Genomic DNA, 19165 nt, shown 5'->3' on the forward strand with positions numbered 1-19165 from the left:
GACTCAGACCACGGCCCGCTGACCCTTACCTTATCCCTTATCGAGGGGTCTGCATGAGCTTCCAGGAGCAGAGGAATGACAGTCTGGTTTTTCATTTTACAGGCGTAATGTAGTGCGGTGCAGCCGTACTGAAACACAGAGGGCCAATGTGACTGCTCACCACGTGGGCTCTCCGGGGAGCAGCACGTGGCTTCTTCAGCAAGTCCTTTTCACATTTGGTAGTGTGCAACTAAGCACAACACAGAGTCTGCAAACCATCTATGGGCAACTGTACTTCTTAAATGGAAAAAGCGCTTTCTTCTCTGCCTCCGTGTAGGCTTTCACTCTGGGAGCCGTCCGTACCACCCTTCCTCATTTTCTGTTCTGAACTAAAAAATACATCTTATAAAAAGCGGACGCTAAATCACCTAACCTGTCTTTTTAAAATTCTACATGTGTAAGTAATCACTACCTTGATCATGCTGCCATTTTTTGCCTTGAAGAACGTTCGCATGGGCCTTTATAGGGCAGATACTATTCTCCGTGGTTCTTGATCAAAATCCCTAACCCGTGAGATATGTGGCGCTCCTATTGCCACAGTGTGCCTGCAAGAGCTGTGCAGTCCTACCGAGAGGCTGTCCATCCTCAGTTTACAGCAGCTTTTAGCATTCATTGTGAAACAGTGGGGACATTCTGCGGATATTAATTTAAAACCCTAACTGAAGGTGAAAAGTATATGGCTGGATCATTTCTGAGGAAATCATATCCTTGGCCATCCAGACGAAGGACAAACTGGGTCTTGTTCCCTGGAAACACTTCTAAGGTCATAGAAAATAATGCTGCAGCCATTTATTCTGATTAAGTAAAGGCATGATGAATGCAAGAGCTGGCTATGAAGTTTTCCATGTGAAAGAGAGCCTAATTCTCTAAAAATACAAAATAGTATATCACTTTAAGTTAGAAAATGGATTTTTATTTTCTGATAATTTGGGGAGAATGTGTCATGAAAAATGTGTGTGTGTTTGTGCCTACGTATGTGGATTCACAGAAATGTCATATCTCTTTCCAGAGATACAGTTAGACATACATAGGAAAAAATCCACAGAAATTTTGGTCAAAGTCACACATTTCAAACCATTTTAATTTAAAATAATAGACTTTCCTGTCCAAGAAAAACCTTCAACAAATCTTTTACATCATCTTTAGTAATAATTTACTTAATACATTTCAAAGGCATTTAAAGAAATGATGCCACATAGTAGTAAAGTCTGGATCACAAAATTCCACTGGAAATAAGAAAAGAAATGGCTCATCAACTTTCTCTCATGCACGTGTGCACATCACATACACTCACACATACACACACAGTAAACTGCCCACATTTAGATAAATGATACCAATATGACCAAACCCAAACTAAAGTAACACACACACGTGCACATGTAAGTCAGGTATCACAAACAGGATGTTATCTTTTTAACCATATTTCAGTTTGCCTACATTTTCAAAAATGAATTAGAAACCCAGAGTTTTATTCAATAAATACAAGCAAATAGAAGATCTATTCAAATCAACTTCTAACCCATTATGATCATTTGCAAGAGGAAGATATGTGCAAGGGTACAGGGGTAGAAGATGAAAATAAAATGTAATACTGACAGACGACATGAACTTAGCTGATGCTGTGCTTATTATTTGCTTCTATTATCATCATTTGAATTTTCTGTGCCCTTATCTTTTTTTTTTAGTTTACAGATGGGGACTCTCTTACCAATGGGCTGGGATCTGGCTGCACCAGCAGCTGTTACCATTAATTGAGCACTTACTAGGCATGAGGCCCTCTGCTAGGCCCTTTATATGAGTCTACAAAGTAAATGCACTCAACATCCTCACTTTGCAGATGAGGAAACTGAGATACAAATAAGCTCATAACTTGCCAAAATTTACATAGGTAAAAAGTGGGAAACCTAGATTTGCACATAGGCTTTCTGACTCCAGCTTCTTAAACACCTTTGTTATCAGAGCCTCCATTTTTCTTAAATTCTCACCAAAATTAAAGCCAGTTCTTTATAAAGCATTCTATGATCAAGAAGGATTTCATTCCCATGAGTTTCCAGAATATAGGTCACTTTACTGGCAATAAAAAAAAAAAGGAAATGATAAATAAATGTAGAAGTGTCTAGGAAAAGAAAGCAAGCAGCTCTACAGATGACAGTTATATCTGCTACCCCCAAATACCATTTTGAATATTATTTCAAAACAGCTAAAAAAAATATGAACTTACACAGTCTGTAGCATTAACATCAACACCAGCATCAAGTAGCATCCGTACAAGAGTCTCATTCTGCTTGGTCTTTGATACCTATTACAAATGGCAAGTACAAGAGAGCCTTGCTTAAAAACATTTTCTCCAGCTTATGTCTGAGGCTATTTTAATCAATATGCTTCCTTTTTGTGATAACACCCAGTATTGCTGTGCTTCCAGGCATCTTTCTTAAGAGTCCCCCACCTCATCACCCCATCCCCCGACATCGATCAGTTAAACTGTGCTTCTCAGAGTGTGGTCCTGGAGCAGCAGCACCACCACCACCCAGAAACTTGCTAGGAGTGCAAATTCTCAGGTCCACATCAGACGTCGTAATCCTGCTGAGGATGGGGTCCAGTGACCTGTCTATCCCGTCCTCTCTCCAAGCCCTTCAGTAAGTTACTATTGCTCTGAGGACAAAGTAGTCTCTTAAGCATGGCCTCCATCTGTCTCGGCCTCCACCTACCTCTCCAGCTCCTTCTCTCACTCCACACTCCTGAACTCACCTTGCTCTGGCTACTCGGGCCTTTTTTCAGTCTTTCATTATCACCCAGCTCCCCACTGTCTGAGGACTGTGGCACAGGATGTTCCCCTGCCTGCTCACTCTCTTCTTTACCCGGTAAAGTCATCTTCCCCATCTCAGCCTAAGCCTCCCCTCCTGCAGAAAGCCTGCTCTGACATACCTGGCCAGGCGGAATCCCTTTCTTCTATGCTCTTGAAACACCAATGATTTCTCTGTACCTCTTGCTTCATGGTAATTTTACATATGTTGTGTCATTATTTGATTAACGACTCCCCCTTTCAACACCCTCTCTCATGAGGATGATGCCATACCTGTTTTGCTCATCATTGTATTCTTAACAGTAGCAATTACCAGGCACAGGGTATGCCCAAATGTTGAAAGATTGAATGAAATGAACTAGCTTCCTCAGAAATCCACTTGTCCTGCCCAGACCCCTCAGGCCCTGGCTTTATGCCAGTTGGAGGCTTCCCTCAACATCCCACTGCCTGAGGGAGGAAGCCAAGCTCTCTCTGCTCCTGTAGACAGAGCCCTGGTGTTGGCCCCTTGATCACCCAGGAAGCTCCAGCCAGCTGCCTTATCCTCCCCTTGTGCTTCCCTCCAGTGTCAGTCTCTGCACTGCCTCTCTCCTTCTACCCTTCTCTGAATAGTAGCATCCTCTCTGCTCTCCCCAGAACTTCTCTCATGTCTCTTGTCCCTGACACATCATAACTTTACATTTTAAGGCCCCCATGAATGAATAGGGTACATGCAAGTAGGGCTATTCACCCCAGTTAGCATTTTTGCCTAGGCCTCCAGCCCCTAAACATTAGTAAGTAGGGTATGTGTCAACAAATTCTAACGGGGACTTGACAGGTTGTGATTTTTTGATTCGTAATCTCTAGATAAACAGGTTATGTTTATTGGTGAATTACAATTTCTTAGTCTCCCTCCCTCTCTCTTTCTCATAAACCCAAGCATCAAAATCAACATTAGGGTACTTTACTGCTATTCCTCAAACTCTGTAACACATTTAAATGCCCAAGGAGGTAACAACTTCTCCATCTGGTAGACTTTGTTCTGGAGCTCATGTTAACAGGAATAACTAATGTCCAAAAGTTCCAGGAAGGAGGAAGCTTGATTATTTAATTGTAGTGAATTACATACATGGTGAGTCATGAGGCACCAGAAGGAAAATGTAGACCTGCCACCTTGTCTCAAAAAAAAAAAAAAACTCATGGTTCATCTTCTACTCTTAGTATGACTACATTCATACACAAACTACACCTATCTTTTATTCCCGAGAAAATTTTTACATGCCAAAGATATCTTTGAACATGAATAAATCCACTAAGGTGAAAGATGGGCTTGACATTCTCTACAAATATATTTTGTCTTTGTCAGATTCTAGGTGCAAATCTCTTAGAATCTGTTTCTTAACTAAAAATGAGAGGGAGTCCTTAAAAATCAGAAACTCAGAAATATACATACATCAACACAAACTACCCTTGCAAAAAAGGAGAAAAGAAAATAGGAAGGGGAAGTTTTTTTCTTAACATTCAAGACTTTTGTCTTCTCTTCAGAAGACTCCTAGTTGAGAGGGAAATATTTTACTACTGATTACTTCCACTACCTTTCTTCTTGCTTTACCTCAAACCTAGGATTGCCTATCTGTTGGAAACATCATTTATGGAGTACAAACCAAGGGTTTATTTCATTATTCTCTCTTGACAATAGCTCAGTGGCCTATCAAAGCTTAATGAGTCAGGTCAGTGATGTCCCACACGTTTGCCCTCACAAGAGTTGCACTCACCATGAGGAAATACCCAATTAACAGAACCGGCATTAAGAGGATAATGAGTAGGTAATCAAAGAAGGTAAATCTTTTCTTCACAGCATAATGTAAACACGTTCTCTCCTTCTAAAAATTAAAAGAAAAAGGGGGGGGGGGTATTTTTTATTAATAAAAGCATTTCTTTTAGTATTTTCAGATTACTATATCAAAAGTTGAGTTTGTGCATTGTATTTTTATGGTACTCCATAGGATTCTCACCCAGACATCTTTCCTGTGGGGCATAGTGATCAATAAACTCAGGATTCCATTGGCTGGAATACTGAACATAGGCCAGTCTAAACCAAAAAGCCAGGAAAGGACCACAGGAAGACAGAAGAGGTGAATTTTACAAATCATCAAAAGATGGATTCTGACATTTGTTTTAGTTTGGGCAAAAAAAAAAGAAGAAAAAAAAACAGAGATATAAACATAGTACTGGATCAAGTATTAAAAGCTATAGTTATACCTTAGCCATCTATGGTCTACAGATTATCCATTTCGTTGTTTGTATCCAGGAAAATCTTAACCACATGGTAATTTTTCCATGAACCTAGGCTAACACTGGCAGGGCTATAAGGATACAAATAACTCATTTCTTAAACTTGTGAATATTTACCAGGTGATATACTAAAGTTTTAGGGATTATGGGGGATGTAAAGCCATAATCAAACAAAAGTGGACAGAAACACACAAATAGCTTAACACGACCAGCCAACCGAATTATGAGAGGACGGGGAGGTTCAGAAGGAAAGAGAGGTTCATTTCCATGGGGGAGGCTGTTCTTAAATAAGAACAGTTTTTGTTTTTCTAAATATCAAAGAATATGCGTTCTCTATAAAATATCTGAAAACTGAGCAAGAATATAAAGGTAAACTTTAAAACACCCATTATCAAACTGCCCAGAGTTTGATGCTGACATTCTGGTATAGTTTCTTCTGGTCCCTTTAAATGCACATCATGGAATTTTAAAATGTAGGATCACATGGTAGATGCAAAATCAGACCTTGCTTTTCTGCCACTTAACATTTAGAATATGTGCGTTTTCCATGCTGTTTAATATTGGTAAACATATGATTTTAATGGCTGCATGGCTTTCTACCAAGTGAAACTACTCTAATTTATTTAGCCAAACCCTATCTGCTGAGCATTTCCGGTCTTTTATCTCTTCATTTTTATAAATAACACTGACTGAACATCCTCATTCATAAAGCTTTGTCAACGCTTCTAAATTTGTCCTGAGCATCAGTTTCTAAAAATAGAATTCCTGTCATACAAAGTGTTAATGCTTTTTATAACCTACTGCCAAACTGGTCTCCAAAAAGATAATAATTTACCCCTCCTTCCTCATCAACACTTAGTTTTCTTTTTTAATCCTAGTCAACTGGACAGACAAAAACTACATCCTTATGTTTTAATTTGTTTTCTGTTGAGCCTGTGTTTTGTTTTGTTTTGTTTAATTGGGAACGTGTCTGAATCACCAGCAGAGCCTTTTATTTTGCTTTCAAGGTATTTGTTTGGTACTTCTGATAATTATTCATAAGCATAGATTTAAGAAATAAGAAAGTACTGGTTCGATCAATGTAGAGAGATTAGAAAATGAGAAAAATAAAAAAGATTACCTAAACATTAAAAAAATAGAAAATTCAAACCAAAAATTTATTCTGATAAAGTCTCTTTTAATCTAGAAGTATCCACTGAAGTTCTCCCCAGGATTGTTCTGATACCAGACAAGCCCAGCTGCTGGTTCCCGTTTCCCCTCTGCTACAGAGACAACGGTGTGTTGCCAGCCCTAGCCTGGGGCTGTCAATCCCCTCCTTCCCTCCTGTTGATGAGCACATCCTCCTAGAAGGATGAATCATCCCACAGACATCTGTCTTCCTGCACCACCTGCCACCACATTGCCACACCCCTGGTTCCACAGCCATGTTCTGAGGCCATCACATCACACTCTATTAGGCTGCGTATCTGTTAGAGTCACTACACACGTGACTCGCACATTTACACAAGACAGTCCAGTAGGGATCAATTTCTGGTAATAAATTAGTATTCCAAATTAGCTGGTATTTAAACTGAATTGGAAGAAGCAAGTGGGACCCTATAGGGCTCTTTTTCTCACTAAACACACTGAATAGGTACAGGGTATTTGTGGCTATTGCAAAAATGATGCTTAATTTTTAGTCAATCTAATTTAAATGTTGCCTTTACCATGATGCAGATACTAGACGTTCAGAAGGAGTTCCAGAAACATGGTTACCGCTGTGCTAGCACGTCCTGTTCTCGCTCCTGAAGGCTCCGAGGCAGCTAAAACTGCATCTTCCAATATATCCTTTGTGCCTCTCTATGGGACTGCATGGAAACCTCTGTTTGAACAGCTGGCTTGTTCATGGAAAATTTCTTAATAGTTGACAGCCATTCTGACATTGGGGTATTTGGACAATTTTAGATAACCTACTTTCCATAATATTTTCAAATGAGGATGGAAAACATAGAGAAACAGTCAAAGGATATATCCTCCAGTGGGTAGCTAAGGGATCATAGTCTGTCATCACATCCCTGGGCTACAGTGCCCATGCTGGCATCCCACAGGTATGTGCCCGTTTCCAAGGTCACACGTTTAGCAGACGATCACATCGGAAGGCACATCTAACAGCATTCCCAACCACAACACACTTAATTGTTTGCCTTGAGGAAATATTGTAAGTGAATATTTCAAAGTAATAGTTGAACTCCGTTTTCTACTCAGATACTGGTAGCCTTCTGTGATGCTTTTAAAAATTCAGGTTGCCAGATTCCTTGCAAACCTGCTAAATCAAACTCTCTGGGGATGGGACACAGACCTGTAGATTTTAAAATGTTTCTTCAGTTGATTCTGCTATTCAGCTAGGGTTGAAAATCCCTACTTTCCTTACTGATGAGATTAAATTTTTGGTTTTTCTTTTATTTTGTCTATCTGAAAGGAGATATCCTATTTATATCAAACAATGAAGAACATAATGGAAAAAATTCCACGGATTGTTTCTTAAAGTGTTAAACAAATTAATGTGGTTTGTGGTTCTTTACTGTTTTAATGAGCAGAAATAAAAGATTTGATTATGTATTCTGTTCAATAATGTTCCCTGAATGGCTAAATTAGAGTCAATAAAGGCACTTATTAAAAACGCAACTTTCTCAGGTAGATCTGAAGCACACTAAACCCTGCAAACGCTGCGCTGGACCCCTCACTTCACAAGCCTCACGTGCCAACGGGAGAAACCTGGAATCTTTTCTTTTTAGACTCTGGGGTTCTCCTAGGGCCTCTTTAAAATCTTTATCCATTGCCCTTTTCAAAATAGTCCTATCTCAGTAAGACAGGAAAAGAGCATTTCACGTAAAGTCAAGTTGTCTAAAACATCTTTTTCTGGAAGAATGCTTGGTCCTCCTGCTTTCATCCCCTCCAGCTTCCTGAGCTACCACAGGAAAAGCAGAATTATCCCCCCCAAGGCTCCTTTTCTTTCCTCAGCTAGCCAAATGGCCTCACCTCCGTGGGCCCCTGTTGTGTTATCAACAATTTGACCAGCTCTTCTCTAACATCCTTTTCAGTCCCGATAGTCTTGAAATTGCTGCCGTCTTTCATTGTACGAGCAAACTATATGACTAAGCATTTCTTTCCTGAAACAGCAAGTAAAAATCTAACTAAGGAAATAGCACCACCAGGTCAATATTTCTTTTCCAGGAAATCCTTTCCATTACTCTAATAGTGCAGAGGAGAAGGAGGAGAAAGGAGGAAACTCTGTCCTGCTAACGGGGTGAGCCATTCTCTTTCTCTTCAGAAGTTCAAAGACACAATTGACTACGCAATATGCCTGCTGACTGAACTACGTTACACACTGCTTTTTAGCCTAAAGAACATCCTCGGCGCGTGCGAATCTCTCTAAAGCATGTATTCGTGTCTACAGTTGCTATCAGCAGCTATAAGTGGCGAGAAAACGACGTTCACCACTTCCACTGATGAGCGGAGAAAGGAATTACCATGATCGATTATTCCCTCCATGGCTGTGTCATGACCTCACCTGGTTTTTTAGGTTCACATCAGCATTTCTTCTTAAAAGGAAGGAAACGACTCTTAGGTGCCCTCGTCTGCAAGCGCAGATCAGGGGGGTGTCTCCATTAAAGGCATCGTGAACGTTGACATAGCTGTTCTCCTCCCTCACCCACCGCCACACCTGGCCAAGGTCATTCTGATAGGCCGCCTGGCAGATGGGCTGAGTAAAGAAAAACAAACACAGGTTTTGAAATATATGCATAACTATACCACCAAAAAACTCATTATCCACTAACTTAAAATGGATGCGCTTCCAAAATTAATAAATTCCTTGGTACATCAGATATTTGGTCTCAGTTATGCCTAGCCTTAAATCTAGACCAGGCATAGATCAGGATGAATTTTCCTCAATTGCAAGGCACACAGAAAAGTTCGTAGAATAGATGAATGCGTGAATAGAGGAAAGAAATATTGTAGATTCTGTTCAGTCAGGAAACTGTTCATCATGCTCAGGGATAGATGGGCCTCTCAGAAAAGTAGGATTTCTCTAAGGGTAAAATAGCCTTATCAGAAGGGGTTTAGGCCGGGACCTGGGGATGAGAGGCCTTAGCGTTTCAAGTCAGAAACTACAAGCCATCACGTGTTTTAACAAGGATATCTTTGTGAAGCAAATGACTTAACTCTGATGTCAGCCTTCACCATCCAGCATAAAGCTACCAGTACTTTCAATGCCTGAAACAAACATTCAGATGTCCATGCAAAACTTATCGGGTGAATTAAACAGGTTTATTTTCATTATTCTCTCATACATATAGCATTCTACACCTTTGAAAAAGAAGATGCTCTAGAATGGTGGTTCTGAATCCTGCCCATGCACTCCTCTCAGAATCACTTGGGGAGCTTTCAAAGAATACCAATACCTGGGCACCACACCTGAGTAAAGAAATCAGAATCTCTGGAAGTGACAGAATAGTCAGGGATGAAAAGGCACTGCTCTAAAAAAATCACATAGATGAAGCGCATCGGTGAGCTGAGATGATTGTCTTGGACTACTCATAAATGACTTGAAGGCACATTGTCACTCTCATGCTATTGCAGCCCAGCAAGGCTGGAGGGATCCTACAACCACATCCTCATGGAATCCCCCAGTTTTCTCTTCTGCAAAACGGGAGTCGTAATTAACCTCCCAGTGTTGCTGTGTTCATTCCACAAACTATTAATAAACACTCCTTATGGTCCAGGTCCTGAACCAGGAACTGAGAAAGCAGGGTAATGAGACTCTCATGGTCTCTGCCTCCTTAGCAGAGTGGGAAAGGCAGATTTTAGACAACACACAAGTAACAGATCACATAATTAACTACAATTTGATAGATGCTGTCTGTAAGAAGTGCATAAAACACCTCCCCCACTTCCCCTCATCTCTGGGCTAATTCCTACTTATCCCACAGGTCATCATTTCATTTTCATTTTATCCAAGAGGTCTTTCTTGATTCCTAATACTTAGTAATTTTCCTTCACTCACATTTTAGAACTGTAACTATTTTCTGAATTACTTATTCTCATTTGTTCTAGGTTAGCATGCATAAGGAGGGGGTTTAGGGCATCACTGAGTGAGGAGAGGCATTGAAGTTCAGACTGTAAACTCCATGCGGGCGAGGCTATTTGATCCTCTACTATATCCCCAACAAGTAGCACAGCACTGGGCACACCACAGGCAAACACTAAACATTTTTATACTGACTTTAATTCGACAATGTAAAAAGAGCACTTAAAATAATGCCTGGAAAGTGTTCAATTTATGAAACATCATTATTTCTTATTAAGTGATTATTTAATTTAATAACCATGCCAAATTTCTATTGTGCCAGCCTTGGTGCTAGGGAAAACAAGAGTATAAAATAGATTATTCTTAACTGTGTGAAATGTATCTACCAAGTGGGGAAATAGAAGGCAAACACACACACACACACACACACACACACACACACACACACACACACACGTACACACAAAGTAAAAATCAAGAAAATAATTTCAAAGGTGTAAACTTGGGTATGTAAGTACCAGTGAGAGAGGAAACCAGTGAGAAGTCAAGCGGGTAATCTGCTAACTTAGTTTGCCAAGGCTATGACAAATACCACACATTGGTTGTCTGAAACAATGAGAATTTATTAGTTCCTAGTTTGGGAGGCTAGAAGTTCAAAATCAAGGCCTTGAAAGTCTATGCTTTCTCCTGAAGTCTGCAGCATTTCTGGCGCTGGCTAGCTGCAATACTTGGAGTTCCTTGGCTTGCGTCTCTCTGCCTCTGTCATGTGACAGTGTGCCTCATTTTCTGACTTCTTCTGACTTGTGGCTTCTACTTTCACATCCTTGCTTATAAGGACTTCAACATCATAGCAAAGGTCTAGGACTAGTCCAACACAAATAATGCTAAAAACTTTCAATGAATTACCTTTGGTGCCTATTTGTTGCTTCCTATGGAACAGAGCTCGAAGGATATTAAGGAATGATGAGAAAGAAAGAAGGACAGGATCAGGGGGTCTGAAGATCAGCCAAAACAAACAACAGACAACTTTATTCTTAACCAGATCCAACCTATATACTAACAAGGTGACAAAAGGCATACATGCATTTCTTGAGGAATCAGAGTGCTTAATTTTCAGTGTTCTCTTCCTTCATACTTAACATAACCATTAGGGGTAGACATTCTCTCCCTCCCAGACTGCTCTACATAACAATCTCCACAGTTTACCGCCACCACCCCAAGGCCAGCTGTTCCCCACAAATTCTGTGGGTCTTGTTTTTACCCTTTGCTCCTACACCCATTCACTCGGATTTCAATAAGCAAAACAAAACAAAATGCAAGAAGACTGATGTAAAGTCACCAACTCTTGACCAGTTAAATGCATTAGAAATAATGCTATCAATTCATAAAATAAAGGATCTTTTAACACAAGTTTGAAGCACTTATGAGCATGTATGCCACAAAAATGAAAGTTTATGTACACACACACACACAAAACAGATATCAATGTTTCTATCAGTTTTATTTGTAATCTTCCAAAACCAGAAATAACCAAAATGTCCTACAAAAAGTCAGTGGCTAAATGCTCTGTTTGTAGTAAAAGAATACATTAGCACAAAATATATAAGGATATATTCACGGGGGCGGGGGAACAGTCCTTTATATTGGATAAATTTAGCTTTATGGGAAAACTCACTTCATTGTCTTTTGTTTTTATTTTCTTATTTTTTAAATTTCAACATAGATCAGTGAAAATTTTTTGCTGATCAGTACTAATCAGGGACCAGCCTTTGGGCTCTGATGGTCTATCATGCAGAACTTGAAAACAGATGACCAAACAGTTATTTTTTGTTTTCTTAAAACTTTTTATTACTTTCTTAATATTTAAAAATTGTAGTAATCTGGCTTTCCAGCTTCTCTTTAAAAACGGAAAGATTTGCTATACTGTACCCACATCCCCATAGGGCACCAAGCAATGGTCGTTAATGGGCAGCAGCTCCAATCCTCCACAGTCCCTCCCACTTCCACTTTCCAGCTGGTTCATTTCATGCACCCGTGTTACCTGCCTGGCCCCAGACCTCCAGGATAAGTCCCCCTCTGCTTGAGGGGTCAAAATCTTTACTGACAGTTAACTAGGAAGAAAAGGGAGGAAAAGGCAGAGAATTTTCCTTAAGAGTCACTCAGTGCTTCTGAGCGCTTTCTCAATCCCACTTGAGCAATATTACTTAAAATATTAACCTGGCCGTATCTTTCAATACTCCCTAGGCTTCGTGTATGCTTCAGAGTTTCTGTTTTTGAAAAGTGACGTGTCTTCCTGGCTTAGCTGAGGCATATGAATGACTGGATCCATGGATTGTACCAACAGCTGGAAGAGTCTGTGCTGCTTCTTTCCACGAGGGGGCAGCTCCGTGTTTTTAAAGCAATGACCGCTGATGGAAAGGAAGTCCAGTGGGAAAACGCTGGCTGACGAACTAGGAATGAAAAAGGGAAGGGGGCCATCCATTTGGGTTGAGGGAATTATGCCTCCCTCCTGGCCTCTGCAGTTCCTGTAACTAGGAGAATTCTGGATATAGAGGAAAATACTCAGGAAACCTGGGGAATTACTCTAATTTTATCTCCTAAAAATCTGTCCAGCCTCATCACGAAAGTACAAGTCCTCATAAATTTCTCAGCAGGGCAATTGCAAAACTAGTCCTAGCTGGCCTCCCTTCCTCCACCCTCACCCACCCTGGCTGCAACCCCTCCTGCAAACAGCAGCCTCATGTCACTTCCCTGAAGAAAACCAAGCTAGGGCCACTGCCGTCCGTATGCTACCCTTCAAGTGGACACGATTCCTCAGATCTCACACATCCTACCTTTGTGTTTTCATCTCCTACCACTCCCTCCTATGCACCCCTGAACTAAGGAAATGAAGGTATGAGTTTCAACATAGTGCCGGACACACCACAGGCATTCGACAGATTTGATAAATAAATAAATAAACGAATGAATAAATTATAATATGAGCTAACATTTATTGAGTAGCTCAGTTATTATTTTTTTGCCAGAAAGTCAGAGGTTTGATCTTCAATGCTTTACACTAACATGTATTTAAAGTTAATTAATCAATTAATTAATTTCAGTGATATTTAAATAGATGAATAGGTTAAAATGACATAGGAGATGAAATGGGGGCAAGTGTGGATGAGCTTCTGAGCACGGTGGTGGAAATTTGGGACAGCCACAATGGAAAGTGTCTATATGAGATGAAAAAAAATATGATAAATGCTTTAAACATCAGGATGCAAAAAACAGTAAAAAAAGGTGTAATGCACCAAGCCTACAATACAAGTTTGTGATTTTCTTCAATTAATCTATGATCAGGGAAGGGTGGAGAATGTGCAGGGGTCAAAGAGCAAGGGTTAGGAAGCAAGTCTTATTAGAAACTTATGAGAGAAGAGTAGCTTATTATGAATTCAGGCAGAATGGGCACTGCTGGGGACTTAATCATGTTCCCATAAAAGACATGTTTAAATCTTACTTTGCTTTCCAGTAGGTATGAACCCTCATTTGTAAACAGTATCTTTGAATATTCTAAGGTGAGTCAAGATATGAGCTTATTTATGCATAGGCTCTTGTGGCCAAACTTAATCTTTATGACTGGAGGCCTAATAAAGAGAAGAAATCCTGATGCAGAAGTCAGAAGAAACCCGAAACTGGAAGTCAGCCAAAACTAAAACAGCAGACGCAAGGAGAGAGAAATTACCATGTGACAGAGGATTGCTGGAACACTAAAGATTTTGGAGAAAGCAAGCCCTATCAATGCCTTGATGTTGTACTTTTAGCCTCTGAAATCAGGAGACAATAAATGCTTGCCAATTAAGCCAACCCTTTGTGCATTGTTTGCCATAGCAGGTCTGGTAAACTACAGCAGGCACCATCTATGGGAACCAGAAGGAGACTGGTGGGCTTGCTGAAAAAAAGAGACACAACCAAGTAGAAACAAAGTGAAGGAGCAGAGCACTCTACATGAAATCTCACAGGAAACATAAGCTGTTAATATGTTAGGACAGGAGGTACCAAATTCTAAGTGTTAAGATAGAACTTTCTCCAAGGATGAGAAATCAAGGGTAACCATGTTGGGTGGGTGATCTGGAATGGAGACAGAGGTCAGGTGAGGAGAATGAAGACCCAAGGATATTGAGGTCACTGACAAAATCAACAAACAGAAAAAAATAAAAAGGAAGATGGAAGAGAGTCCTGGAATATGGTGGAAATAAGCAAAAAGGCAGACAAAGGGGCATAAGCAAAGACGTCAAGTAGGAAATTGAGCCATGATTCTGAAACAGCAATAGTGAGCAAGGAATAGACTGGACTAGAGATCTGTCAGAGGAGGAGGATGCCTGGCAAAGCCATATTTCAGTGAAAGCATAGAAAAGGATGGGTTGGATAGGCAAGGAAGAGATTGAAGAGAAGGAATATTTGCCAAAGGTGAGTGCAAATTCTCGTGGAAAACCTGTGAAAGGAGCTCCCTAGAGTTGTGTTCTGTACAACCTGAAAAACTGGGATTAAGGGAGCACACTGAAATGCCAACTTTTCTCTCTAACCTTTCCTGCCATGCCCCCCCTTGGCTCATGACATTTCAGCTACTTTTGGAACACTCAATGTTTTCTGTCTTTAGGTCTTTGCATTTGCTAATGCACTACAAGGTGGACTTTCCTTTAGGCCAGATCAGGTATTAGCCCTATGTTACTCTTCAGAGAGGACTTCCCTGAACATCCAATCAAAAGGACATCTCCAGCCAAGGCCTTCTCTAGCACATCATACTGTGTTAATTTTTTTATTGCACATATCAATTGGGTTTAATGCTCCCTACTTCCTAGAGAATCAGGTGAAATGCTTTCAGCCTGGTTTTCAAAGCCTCTCTCTGGAGACAAACCACCTATAAACCACTGCTCTTCTACACGTTCTCACCTCCTGATTAGATGATCTCCTCATGTCTACCTTCTGGCGTTCCTGCCTGCCATGGCCTTATGCCTTTCAAACTGTACTATCTTTCAAGGCCCAGTCTGAGTCCACCTCCAAGAAACCTTCCTTGACCTCTCCTACCAACAGCAAGAAGTACACACTGCTCGTGGGCCTCGCCCCAGTGAGTTAAGTCCATTCCCCTTAACTAGACTATAACCTTCCTGAAGGCAGACGCTCTGCAGCATGAGCACCTCCAACGAGCATGGAACCATGTGTTGATTGACAGACTGATCCTCCTGATGTAACTGGGGAAGGGAGGACAGGGAAGAGGTTAAGATCAGGAGAGGCTGAGTTTCCACATGAGAACCAGGTCAATGTTTTAGCTCCATGGTTCCCAGCCCTGACTAAGCATTAGGGCACTTTTAAAACACTGGCCCAGCCCCCACCACTGGTCAACTGAATCAGAGTCTCTGGGAAAAGGGCCAGGACATTAGTGCCAATTAAAAGGTCCTCAGTGACTGTGATGCACAGTGACAGTTGAAAACCCCTGCAAAGGTAAAAGAAACCAGCCCTCATAATGAAAGTAAAACCATAAAAAATACTTCCAATGCTTAAACTCATATTGTTAAGGAGCATTCAGTGTGGTTAAAGGGGAAATTTTAGGTTTATATATGTTAATAAACATTTTTTTTTAATCCATAAAATCGTACAAGACAAACATGAACCCTAATGTAGACTACGGATTATAAGTGATTACAATTATAATAATATTCTTTCATCAATTGTAATAAAGGTGCTACACTAATGCAAGGGGTCAGTAATGGGGTGGGGAGTATACAGGGGTTCTGTATTTTCTGCCAACTTAAAAATTATCAAATAGAAATTCTATAGCTATATAGATATAGAGATATATAAAGGTGCCAATAAAAAAGTTGGTATTATTTTATTAACATAGAAATCGCCAACTGTTTGCACTGTGCATTATGGATGTCTCTAAAAGCAAACCTTTTCCCCACCACCCAACTTTTTTTGTATCATTTCCTCTAAAATCTAATGGATTTTCCATAATTCCCAATCTAAGGAAAGATGATTTGGAACTCTTCCTGAGGCTCAGAGGACTTGAAAGTTGTTTATTAACCAACAAATTGTCACTCATTTAAGACGTTCTGTCACAATTTCTGAGGAGGATGAGACTTGGCAGTTTTTGAAGTGAAAGATTACAAATATGCACTAATGAAAGGCTTTCTCAACAAAAGGAGACAGTTTTCTTCCCTTTCAAATTAAGGAATCCTAGGGAACATAATGAACACCTATTAGGTTTTGCTTTATTTGTACAATTCATCTCAAGTCTATTTCTGATGACTCACTCCTTCACATACTGTGATTTGTAAATTCCCTCTTTCAGACAAATATAAAGGCATAAGATTTTTTCTTTTAAGATTTTCTTAGGCCCGCTTAGCCTTTATGTAGCATGAAGGAAGTTTCCAGCAGGACTGGGGTCATGAGGGACGACAGCTGTGAAGGGGAAATCAAGGCAGAACCCACATTTACCTATGCTTTCATTTCTCCAACAAGGTCTTCTTGAGAGCCTCTCTGGCAGGAAGCTGCGCCTTGAACTCCAGAACCATCTCAGGAGCTCTTCCGGCGCAGCGAGGAGGACTGTGCGAATACAGAAGTCCTGAGAACCCCTTACTACCTCAGACCACAAAACAGAGGTGTAACTTACAAAAGAAAGGAAGTATTGGTGTGCTAGCTAATGTGGAGCAACCAGCTCTTCAAAAGGAATCAAAGGAAAGAAAACCTTCTTTGTGATGTTTGTACTGTCAGTGGGGCAAGTACTCCCACTTAGCTGATTTCAAACTACCAAGGAGAGGCCCCTGGTTAGTGATTATGGTGTTACCAGTTCTCATAGACTGGTTCCCCCGGCTCCATGAAGCTCCTGCACACCACAGATAGCAACTGACACATGCTCCCAGGGCTTCTGTACACCCGGTTCCCCAACCTAGAAGAGTGGTGGTCTGAGGAAGGGCCTGGGACGCGAACACTCAGAAGCCCACTATGTCTCTCCTACCCTCCTGCATCCCTGTGCATTGCGTCATCATAATCCTACCCATAAACGTTCCCAAAGCATCAATAGACATGGGTAGTTTTTTGCTTTTTATTTTTCAGTTCAATTCAGCAGACTTTGAGCTCCCAGGCACTGTGCTGGGTTCTAGGGATATGCAGATGAATATAACCAGTAGACCCTCACACAGGGTCTGTGATAGCACTCATCCTGTTTTTTTTTTTTTGCATTGGGGAGGCCCCGGAATCAAACCCAGGCCTCTGGCACGGCAGCCGAACTCATCACATTTTATATCACAGTACATAGTCCCTCCCTGGCATTCAGCAGCATTAATAAAATTGCTGAAATTCCCTAAAATTCATAATTGAGGAATTTAGATTAGGAGACCAGGGTATGTGAACCTATCAAAACTATCATAAAAATTCGACATACATGAAACAAGAATGATTCTCATGGAATTAAGAAAACATAAGTGATATTTTCCACACTGGAAAATAAGTAAGGCAGTGAGAGATATAGTGCTATTAATTTTCATCTGTCAATCTTTGTTTACAGGAAGTTAAATTGATTTGCACTCACTTGTGGTTTCAATAATATGCTTGCCGACTGTTTTTTTAATCACATAGTTATACATCATCATGACAATTTCTTAGAATATTTGCATCAATTCAGAAAAAGAAATAAAAAGAAAACGGAAAAAAATTCATACATTCCATACCCCTTATCCCTCCCTCTCATTGATCTCTAGCATTTCAATCCACTAAATTCATTTCAACATTTGTTCCCCCTATTATTTATTTATTTTTAAATCATATGTTTTACTCATCTGTCAATAAGGCAGATAAAAGAAGCATCAGACACAAGGTTTTCACAATCACACAGTCACGTTGTGAAAGCGATATCATTATACAATCATCTTAAAAAAACACGGCTACTGGAGCACAGTTCTACATTTTCAGGCAGTTCCCTCCTGCCTCTCTGTTACACCCTAAAGAAAGAGGTGATGTCTATTTAATGCATAAGAATAACCTCCAGAATAATCTCTCGACTCTGGAATCAACAGCCATTGACACTTTATTTTGTCTCATTTCACTCTTCCCCCTTTCGGTCAAGAAGGTTTTCTCAATCCCTTGATGCTGAGTTCCAGCTCATTCTAGGATTTCTGTCCCATGTTGCCAGGAAGGTCCACACCCCTGGGAGTCATGTCCCCTGTAGACAGGGGGAGGGCAGTGAGTTTGCTTGGCTTGTTGGTTGAGAGAGAGAGGCCGCATCTGAGCAACAGAAGAAGTTCTCTTAGGGGTGACTTTAGGCCTAATTTTAAGTAGGCTTAGCCTATCCTTTGTGGGGTTAAGTTTCATATGAACAAACCCAAGATGGGGGGCTCAGCCTGTTGCTTTGGTTGTCCCCACTTGGGGAAGTTGAATTTTCCCCCTTTCTCACCATTTCACCAAAGGGTCTTTGCCAACTGTTTTTTAAGGACAATTTCTTTTCTCCTGATCCTCCATCCAAATAACCACTATCTCCCCAAGTAGCTACCAGCTTCCAGTAGAACCACCTTTTATTGTTCTCATCTTCATTTACCTTTCCCAAGTAAGGCTTCTCTATAAAACCCTCTTCTCCTGCCCTGCCATTCAACTTCGCCTTTTTCCTATGATCAACTCTTAACCCCAATGCCTTGTGTCTTGAGTACTCTGGGTGGGAAGGTACTCTTATTGATTAGTCACATACACAGAAATGAGAAGTCCTAAGGTTGTTAGACAGTAGACATCACCTCACCTTGTATTAAGCCCTAATGGGATCTTGGATGCCTGCCAAAGGTCAGTTGTTGATGAAGCCACAAATCATTTGTAAAGATAGCTAACACCTCCTCCTTTTGAGGCTTCATCACACCAAATCTTAAGTATGTTGGAGAAAAATAATGCCTTTTGCAGAAATGTTTGCATATTTCCAAAGATTCATGTTGTCTGATCATACATCAGTGCAATGAGAA

General features: G+C 40.5%; 1 protein-coding gene across 1 annotated transcript in view; it reads right to left on the reverse strand.

Moving 5' to 3' along the window:
* The window catches only part of ANKRD22 (ankyrin repeat domain 22), a 29442-nt gene that overhangs the window by 1135 nt on the left and 9142 nt on the right, over positions 1 to 19165 (reverse strand). The window contains exons 2-5 of the mRNA XM_077125359.1: positions 8667 to 8858; positions 4597 to 4704; positions 2264 to 2341; positions 30 to 128 (exon numbers count right to left, since the gene is read on the reverse strand). Coding sequence (XP_076981474.1) covers positions 30 to 128; positions 2264 to 2341; positions 4597 to 4704; positions 8667 to 8858 — 477 coding nt within the window. The remainder of the gene's footprint in view (positions 1 to 29; positions 129 to 2263; positions 2342 to 4596; positions 4705 to 8666; positions 8859 to 19165) is intronic.

This window comes from Tamandua tetradactyla, chromosome 13 (assembly GCF_023851605.1).
Source record: "Tamandua tetradactyla isolate mTamTet1 chromosome 13, mTamTet1.pri, whole genome shotgun sequence".
NCBI lineage: Eukaryota > Metazoa > Chordata > Mammalia > Pilosa > Myrmecophagidae > Tamandua > Tamandua tetradactyla.